Below are 10,067 nucleotides of genomic sequence, written 5' to 3'. Positions count from 1 at the left end.
GGCTCATTTATTGTAAGAGTCATTTTATGACTTGTATAAATATAATCATCATCTCATATAGATTCTAATTATTCTGATTAAAAATCTGTAAGACTTGATGTAGTTAGGGAAAATATAATCTATTGAAGCAAGCAGTAGCTATGAAATAAATTCATAAGAATAATATGCAAGAATATATTAAAACTATTTTGTCTCTAATATGTGTAATATTTTTATATATATATATATAATCTTATTTTCCTCTTTCAGATGTTATATTTCATTACTATTTCATATACATATACAAACTATATGGTTCTAAAATTGTGAAATTGTATTACTGTATTTTTTATAATTTATTAGTTACAAATGTGTCTTATATATTGACGATGTAATATGTACATCAGACACATGATGTAACTGCGTACTTCGCGTTAGTATAAACGTAATAATATAAGATATATGTAATCTATTGATTAAATATATATTTAATCTCGTTATGGATATGTTTATGGCGGTATACAAAATTGTGTATGCATTTTATAATACGACACAAGGTGCAGTGTACTTTTGCTCTCTTCCCTTTCTCTCTTTTTTTTTTTTTTTTTTTAACGCGACTTAACTCTTAAATATTGTGAAATATTCACAATTCTTTCTTTTTTTTCATAACGTGTCTTGAATTATTTACAATATGTATTTTAATTGTATTAAACAATTGTCAATTTATTATGCAATTCTATCTTTATATGTGTTTCTATATATTTCTATATATTTGTACATAAAATTCATTCATAATTTCATATTTTTATTTAAATGTAAAACATATTTTCTAATACATTGAGAATTCGATATATTCAGTGCCAATTTTATGGCCATTTTAATACTATATTTTTTTCTATTTTTTTTTATTTTTTATTTTTTTTTTAGCATTAAAATCTATGGCAAAATATATATGTATACAATTTTTTACTTATTAAATTATCAAGATTATGAAAATATCTGCCCATAGATTGTAAATAAAAATTTTGTCTTTTCACATATGCTTTTTTATATAGTTTTCTGTTACAGAGAGGTGTCATTTTCACGTTTCAAGATTAAATATTGCAAAATATCCTTTTTATATATCAGTGGGTATTAACAACAGTGTTGAAAATAATCTTTCAAGATTTGTCATACTATCATAATGTATGACATAAAAATAAATTGATAAAGATTATGATTTCATCATGCAAAATTTTTGTTTCAGGTTTTTCAGGTGCTTTAATTAACAAGAAATTAAAGCAAAATAATAATGTGGAGATCTAATTAATTATTGATGACGAATGAAGAATCGGAATTATAAAAAATAAAAAAAGTGGAGGATATATTGCAATCTTTTTTTTTGTTTTTTTTTTTTTTTTTTTTTCATATGAAATATTAAAGAAATTTTAACTAAACATAGTTAATTTCTGTTTCAGGAAATATCATCTAAATTGGCCAGATTCGATTGCACTCTTCGTTGGTTGTTCTTTTCGTTTATGAGATATGTATGTGTGCATGTATATGTGTGTATAAAATAATTCTTATTTTAATGTTTTATTTTTAGAAAGTAATAAAATTATAAATTTCTTATGTCCACAGATTACTTGTTTATTGTATAAAATATACATATTGATTTTGATTGTTTCTTGTTTAATTATAAGATGTTTTTGATGTTTTATGTTCACAGGTGACTGTGGAAAGTAGAATGCTGATTTATTATATGAAATTTGCATATTATTTCGAATGCTTCTTGTCTAATTATAAGATGTTTTTGATGTTTTATGTTCACAGCTGACTGTGGAAAGCAGAATGCTGATTTATTATATGAAATTTGCATATTATTTCGAATGCTTCTTGTCTAATTATAAGATGTTTTTGATGTTTTCTGTTCACAGGTGACTGTGAACAGCAGAACGCTTATTTATTATATGAAATTTGCACATTATTTCTAATGTTTCTTGTTTAATTATAAAATGTGTTGAATGTTTTATGTTCACAGGAAGCTATGCTGTTTACATCCTATGAAGAAATTGTGTATACAATTATATGTTAAATGATAAGATAATATATGTAACGCAACAAAAAAAAATTGACCAATCATTAATCTTACAAAAAATTAAACTATTTTTGTTGTGTTACAAGACAATATACTTATAGTATTATATATTTTCATTATGAAATAATATCAAATGAAATATATAATTTTTATATAAGTATATAAACTATGTTTATAGTAAACTATGTTTATAGTAAGCGTTCTATTTCTGATTTCAGCGTAATGGACCACGTTAGTTTAAAAGGAATAGAATTCCATATGAAGGGTTCTATTCTTTACCGGGCAGGTAGGACGATATCAAACGGATTCATAAATTTTCGTCTAATTACAATTGATTAGAAAAAAATTTTTGATTCGTTTCGCGATTGATTTTCTTTCTTTTGTTTCTTTCTTTTTTCCAAATTTCTAATAATTCTTATTAAATATGGTATAATAATGATTTTATATAATACCAAATTAATTTTATATAATTCCAAAGTAATTGATAGTAACAGTAGAGTCTTTAGCCCGTGGGTCTCCGTATGCAGCAACCTCCATGTGGTGAGACCTGGAAATCGATATTACTTGCAATATATGACTAATTCAATTAATGCAAGTACTGTCGAGCTAATGGCTGCATTTTTAATTCAATTGAAATTTATTATGTTCTATGGTGATCTTTTCCATTTTTCAAATTTTCTATTTCTTGTATCTCAATGGAAATATAAATAGATTGTATTATTACTTAATATATTTATTATTATATTTGTTTTAATATTATATATCTATATTATATAAATTATGCATATTAATTCTTCGAAAAAAATCGTCTCATAAAATGTTTTTTTTTCCTTTTCTTCTTTATTTTTTCTTTTTTTTTTTGAGAGTACATGCATTATTTTTAATATAACGTAGTTGATAGTCATTTGTTATTAATTTTCATTTATTATTACTTATTTTTATTGATTTTTATTTATTGTTATTTAGTTCATATTTTGCTCGTACCTGTCGCTAAAGCTAGATACTCTAAGAGCAAAAAGTGTTGAACAACCTTCATTGTATCGTCGCTTTACCAAGATCTAATCTAATATTCTATATATATAAAACATTTGTTTAATTGTTTTACACACAATAATTTAATATAATTTCGATGTAAATTTTAATCTAGTTTCTACGAATTTTTCATAGATGGCGTTATAAGCTTTTTCCAAAGTGATTAATATCTTTGAGGCCTTCTGGCGACAGTGTAGACATTTACTATAAATTTGTCTCTTTCTAGGTCTTGTTTTGTATTTGTATTTTTAATCTTGTTAAGGATTAATTATTAGATTATTTAATAATGGCGGAAGCATCTAATTCAAAATCTGCAAATGATCCTCAATATTATAAAAATGAATCAACTAATTACATAGCTGGTGTGCATATCTACCATTATAGGTTAAATATATTCCAATTTTCGGATAATTACTTTCCTTATTAATTATTGAGAATTAAATGATATTCTTTGTTTCTAAAATAGCAGTTAATATTTATTATTTTATAATCATAGAAATTCGACAAATGATGCACGGGTTTGGTGATTGTAGTGAACCATTAGTAGAATCTGCAAAAATAATAGAAGATGTCGTGTTGCATCAAATGAGAGGAATTGTTAAAAAAGCATGTGAAGTTGCTGAAAGGCGAGGAGTATTGAAAAAATCTAATGTTGTAACAGCTGAAGATTTTATGTTTTTGTTACGTAAAGATAAAATTAAGCTACAGCGGTTGATTAAATATTTAGGTATACTATAATAATATTTATTTATATATCATAATTTTTTATTAAACTAATAATTTTTCAACTGAAATTATTAATTTTGTAAAATTTTGCTAGAATTGAAACAATTCAAAGCTTCTGTCAATAAAGTTTTGAAAGGTGATGATCCAGAGGATATTGTAGATAATGAACAATTACAAAATAGTAAACCAAAGGGTCCATATCATGAATTTCTTAGTACCATTGATAATACTGGAGAACTTTTTGAAAATAAGTCTATTATAGATGAAATAAAATTAAACAGATGTATTCGTGCTGAGATGATTACACGTTCAATGGATGAAGCTCGTTATATTAAATTTAGTAATGCACGTAATGCATCTTTTGCAAATAAAAATCGTCATAAATTTAATGATTGGATTTGTACAGATGGTAATTTTTTTCTATAATATTGCACATTAAAAAATATAAATATATAATATATCTATATCTTATTGCAATTGGTAAAATTTATAGGTACCATCACAATATCCAAAGAAGGTTATGTGATTTTAGGATATTTAGCATATGAAACAGTTGCACAAATTATTGATCTTGTTTTTCTAGTACGGCAAGATCAGACTAAAATATATGGAGATGCCATAGATCGTCTTAAACTAAGTTATGTTAATCCATATACATATAAACCATATTATCATGGAAAGGTTTGTAATATATAATTAATTTACAAATTTTCTTAATAAGTTTTATATGTATATACGTAAGAGCATATAAAATATTTGATACCATATATATATTTAGGGTGCTGCAACTAAACCAATAACTCCAGCTGAAATAACTGAAGCTCTTAGACGTTTTTGGTCACCACAGTTAGATATAACAGGACCATTTAATCGTTGGTCAGTGCGTCCACCTCATTTAAAATTCCTTTCTTGTTAAACTTATGCTATAAGTGAGGTAAGATTTTTAAAAGATTATGTATCCATTTTTACTATACAAACCATAATATTTTGTAATAAAGAAATGATATTAGTAGATAATATTTGTATTAAAATTGACTTGCATTTATTGACTTTGACTTTTGTTTTCTGTACATATTATGTTTTGTTTCCCAGATAGTAAACTTATATAAGATCACATTTTACATATTTGCATTAATAAGTCATTTTCTATAAATTTTACAACTTAGTAATCTGTTAATTATTTTTAAAAAATAAAATAATATTAATATTACATTAAAAAAAAAAGATACATTGGCATTCATTGTACTTTTTATGAAATAATCGACTTTTTACTAATATTACTACACTTTTATGATATATCATAATATATATGTTATTTGTATATTCTATTCTAAAATTAGATTAAAAAATAATAGATAATATAATTACATACCAACAAAAGTAATATCTACATAATTGTTCTTTTCTGCTAATTTTTTTTTTAATGACTCATTTCTCCATTCATGAATTCACACATATACTAATTTTATTTCTGTATCATGGGGATAATAGTGTTGATACCCTGGCTTTTCCTTCTGCACCACCAGTAATACATGTCCCAGATTGATTAGCACTGGACCAGTCACAACATAATGTTCCTTTATGTCCACCAAGTTCTAAAACTTTTGTTTGCATACCAGGTGGCATCTACACATACAATATTTTTAGAAATACAAAATTTATATATTCTTATCTATAATAAGTACAATAGTTTGTATGTTTTTTTCTTACTTTATATATGTTACCTCCACTTTGTGTACAAAGTAACATATAATTTCCACTTTGATCAAACGTAAATAATTTCCCATGGAAAGCAGTTTTTTCAATCTTAATTTTAGTTTCCCACAAAATTTTTCCTGAGTGGTTCAAACTTCTTTGGCATAATTTCCCATCTTCACTTCGTGCACAAATATTTGTGAAATCATTTATCAATTCTATATCAATTACTGGACTGGAATGAGAGCTGAGATTATCTATTATTTCATTTCGTCTCAAATCATGTATCAGTATATTTCCATTTGACATTCCTGTGATAAGCAGTTGACCATTGTGATTAAATGCAGAACACAAAGCAACTACGTTTTGTTCTGTAGGTAAAATTCTCTCTAATTTCTTCGACTTTATGTCATATAAAAGTAATTTGCTTTCTGTAGAATCTGATACTGAGCATACAAATGTAGAATCAGTGGGATTGCAAAGTAAAGTAACAATCCGTGATCCTTCATGTTGTATTTCCCAAAGTGTTTTACAATCACGCGTATCGTGTAATTGGATTAGTCCGTTATTGTCACCATGTAAAAAGTAACGCTCATTTTTTGATATCCAATCTAATGCAGTTATAGCCTTATTTGCGTTTGTCATAGGTGAAGTAAATGTCGTAACAGTTCTAATAGAAAAATTAAAAAAAAAAAAAAAAAAAAAAAAAAGAAAAGAAATAGTTTTATGAATTTTAACATATCATAAAATTTATATTATAAACCAATATGCAAAAAATATATACTTTGGTGATGGAATTGGTGTCCATACTTTAATAACGCCATCAGCATCGCCTGTTGCTACATACGAACCACTTGCATTGCTTTTACATTGAATAATGGATGTTTTATGTTCTGTATATTCCTCCTGAAAAATATTTTCATATAGCATTTGTAATTTTAATTTGTGTCTTAATATTAATTGTTTAATGTTTACGAAAATTAATTCACCTGACTTAAAAGGATGTAACTTGACTCGATTTTTTCTTTTGTTTTTCTGTCTACAGAAGTAGTATCAATAGATGAGTCCCTTTTTCTAGTACTTGTTAATCGAGAATCGCAACTCATGCTTCTTTTAGCAACTACTTCAGTTTTAGCAACTGAATTCAGCCTTCCTTTTGTATTTGTCCTTTTCGTAGATGCTATATCAGATTCTGTATGTTTCTTAATACTTGTTGCAGATTTTCTACTTAAAATTGGACTGGAACCACCACCTATATTCTTTATTAAACTTCTTAGTGTTTTAGGATTTTCCATTAAAGGAGATTCCCTAAATAAAAAATAATGTAGATGTATAATTTAATTATTTAATACGATATATAAAAGAATAATACATACTGAGCAATGATGTAAAAGTCATCCATAATTGGTGGATACTGTGGCACTGGACCTGGATTTACATCAGCAATTGTTTCTATTTTAATAGGTTCATTTAATTTTTGTCTCAATGCTTCATTTTCCTCTTGTAAACGTTTTAACTTATTCGTATCTTCATCTATTGTTAATAATGTTGGTTGTGGCATACACTATAAAAGTTTAACTCATTGCAGATATAACATATGTTAATCTATCCATTTCATATTTATAATTAAAACTTGAAATTTACCTACTTGAAAAATAGTTGCAAGAAAATTATGTAAAGAAACCAACATAGTATCTTGCCATTGTCTGCTAAAATGTACTGAATATGTTGGATTATCTTCAGGATTTTTTACAAATGGTAACGCTGTAAGATTATAATTAAAAGATAATATATATTTTGTATATTCAATAATAATTTTTATAACTAAAATATATCATACCAAACCATTCTTTCCATTCTGAATGTCCTTGCAATTCCGGTGCCATTTTAGTAAAAAATTCTTGAATACGATCTTGCTTATTGTTTACAGCTGCATTTACTAGATACATTTTTAAAACAGCATTCTCTAATTTTCTTATAGCCGGAGTAAAATGATTTTCCAAACGAGAAAACATTCTAATATCTAAATGACCCCATAATTCTCTCAGAGATAATAAATCATATGTGTATATATATTGCATCAATTGATCAACAATTTTATCAACCTAATGGGAAAAAAAAGAAATGAATGATCAATAGAAAGTTATTAACTTGCATTCGCATTAATCATAAATTATTTCTTTTAACGTTCATATTTTCTTGAAAAAATAATAAAGGGGTTATGTATTGAAAATGGATTATTTTGAAACTGCATTTAAATATTGACTGATTAAAATGATATGAATTGTTATAGTTCAATCATATTAAATAATGAATTCTATATACGTCGAACAAATAAATACATAAACATCTTTCAATAATGCTGCATACAAAGTAAATATTGTTGAATTTTTTATTTCTTCATATCTTATATTGCGATGTTCTCACCCTGAAACCTTTTTCTTTCTCGGTTTTTAAATCGTTGTCGAAGGCTTTCAGAGTTTGACTAAATCCTCGAAATAACAAATACTCCTTGACCAGCTCATCAACATACTGTATATGAGACATTTTCCCTCCAAATTCGTAGTAACATTCAATCTTTCTTTCAATTGACAGCACTGTGTTGTCATCCTTCAGCCATTTTGAATTTTAACGTAGCCATATTGTTTTCTTAATGAATGTAAACGAGGCGCGAACGAAACGAAAATACAATTTTATTATCAATCATATATTCATAAGAAATTTTAATATCAATTGATATTTAATATGATATATATTTACGTAAATAAACATGTATCCTATAATAGAATTCACGATTATAATTTTTTTGATATATATATTTTATATTCTACAGAGAATTTCATATCTTTGAACTGAAATTAAAGAGTATCGACCAATCATATCCTTGAACATAAGAAGAAAGATAGAAGCGTAACTTACGAATATTTAAATTAAAAGACTTAAAGATTAAAGATTAGGAAATTAACCTTTAACTATTAAAATTGATCTGATATTGTTACAATGAAGAAAATATCGTGGTAAATTTTAAATAACAGAAAAAAACAAATATTTATTGTAGATGTTACGAATTGTTTATTCAAAATATTGTTTAATTAATTTTTAATTAGATAATTAAATACAAAAAAATGAAAGTAGAAAAAGAAAAAAGTAAATTACAACAAATTTTTTTACACGCACATAATAGTTATTTATTGTTTAAAATATAAAGAGAAAAATAGGCATTCGATATTTACTTGTTCAACATTTTTACAAATCGCACACTAATTTTTACAAATGGGATCTTGTGTCATAGGAATTAGATAAACAGTAAATAGCTAATACAGTTGATTTTCAAAAAGGCACGATTTTCTTTTTTTTTTATAGTGAAAATTGGCTACGTTGTTCTATTTATATTTATTTTGTATAATTTCGCACAAAAATTATTGAACCTTTACAGCTTAAATTCGATGCTTTGAGATAATGCATGCAAATATAGAAAGTAGGAATAGAAAGAATAAAATCATAAACAAACAATAAATTACTAATAATCTAAAAATTAGATTTTATAAGCGTCAAACGAAAATATCATTAAAAAAATACATAATATAATCAGTCAGAACTAATTATATATGTGTATATATATATATATATATATATATATATATACACATATATATACACACATCATATATATACATACATACATACATACATACATATATATATATATTTATATAAGGATATAATGAATGCATTTAACATTATTATATATTAAAGATAAAGTCATCGCGTCGATGTTCATCTAGCCCATTGGAATTATAATATGCAATATTATTAATAAAATATTTGGATAATAATTTACATATAATTTATCTATGTTACAATTTATCTATAATGTTATGTCAATAATGGACGCGGTTCAATAGAGAAATAGTATCTCTTTTGCAAATATGACTGTGTATACACTTTGGTAATTTATATCGCATATTAGATAAATGAGTTTTTAAATATTATGTACGAAAGCAGATATTACTTGTATTATCATTTTCTGTTTTTGAAATCACAATAATTGATAGATAATAATGTAAATAATAAATGAAATAGTAACGAATATTGTATTAATCTGTATGGAGTAATAAGAAGCAAGAGATACGAATTGTATGTAATTAAGAAAATATTAAGATCATTGTTCAGTGTTTAAAAAAAAAGTTATAAAAAAAAAGTGTCTAATATATATTTTCATTCGTTTATATTTATTGTCAATAGATATTAAAATGTGTAGAACAAATTAAAATAAATGTAATAAAATAAAATAAATGATTAGCATTCTAAAAATAAATTGTAATATTTTCAGTCTGCTTTTTCACATATTCAAGAGAAAATAATATATTATATTATATAAGACGATCGATGTTATTTATCCTAAAATTATACTATCTATACATCACAAATCACTGACAAGACAATGACAATCTTTTCAATGATACATCGATTTGTTTTCCGATTTTAGAACCAACAAATGTGACAGCGTAAAGCGGTCTACATATACGTTCGTGATTATTCGAAGGATTTTTTAAAA

General features: G+C 25.0%; 2 protein-coding genes across 7 annotated transcripts; one reads left to right on the top strand and one right to left on the bottom strand.

Moving 5' to 3' along the window:
* Positions 1-3,060: 3,060 nt before the first annotated feature.
* Positions 3,061-7,304, top strand: LOC122636016 (transcription initiation protein SPT3 homolog). Of its 5 annotated transcripts, none has more exons than XM_043826811.1 (6): positions 3,061-3,450; positions 3,585-3,815; positions 3,909-4,007; positions 4,077-4,223; positions 4,308-4,495; positions 4,593-4,845. In XM_043826811.1, exons 1-6 carry the CDS (start codon positions 3,375-3,377, stop codon positions 4,728-4,730), a joined length of 879 nt encoding a protein of 292 aa, XP_043682746.1. In that variant the 5' UTR covers positions 3,061-3,374; the 3' UTR covers positions 4,731-4,845. The 5 variants fall into 5 exon arrangements, with proteins under 5 accessions (XP_043682746.1, XP_043682748.1, XP_043682745.1 ...); XM_043826810.1 differs by adding an exon at positions 6,729-7,304 and having other exon boundaries at positions 3,067-3,450; positions 3,909-4,223; positions 4,593-4,748; XM_043826813.1 differs by having other exon boundaries at positions 3,064-3,450; positions 3,909-4,223; positions 4,398-4,495.
* Positions 5,221-8,147, bottom strand: LOC122636015 (WD repeat-containing protein 91). Of its 2 annotated transcripts, none has more exons than XM_043826807.1 (8): positions 7,937-8,147; positions 7,350-7,614; positions 7,158-7,273; positions 6,886-7,073; positions 6,499-6,817; positions 6,294-6,415; positions 5,525-6,179; positions 5,221-5,440 (listed from the first exon to the last, which is right to left on the bottom strand). In XM_043826807.1, the coding sequence occupies exons 1-8, from the start codon at positions 8,054-8,056 to the stop codon at positions 5,291-5,293; spliced, it is 1,935 nt and encodes a 644-aa protein (XP_043682742.1). In that variant the 5' UTR covers positions 8,057-8,147; the 3' UTR covers positions 5,221-5,290. The 2 variants fall into 2 exon arrangements, with proteins under 2 accessions (XP_043682742.1, XP_043682743.1); XM_043826808.1 differs by having other exon boundaries at positions 7,880-8,078.
* Between the last annotated feature and the right edge of the window lie 1,920 nt (positions 8,148-10,067).

Source organism: Vespula pensylvanica, chromosome 20 (assembly GCF_014466175.1).
Source record: "Vespula pensylvanica isolate Volc-1 chromosome 20, ASM1446617v1, whole genome shotgun sequence".
Taxonomy (NCBI): Eukaryota; Metazoa; Arthropoda; class Insecta; order Hymenoptera; family Vespidae; genus Vespula; species Vespula pensylvanica.
Note: the sequence above shows the minus strand (reverse complement) of the source record. Positions and strands in the feature narration are given on the sequence as shown.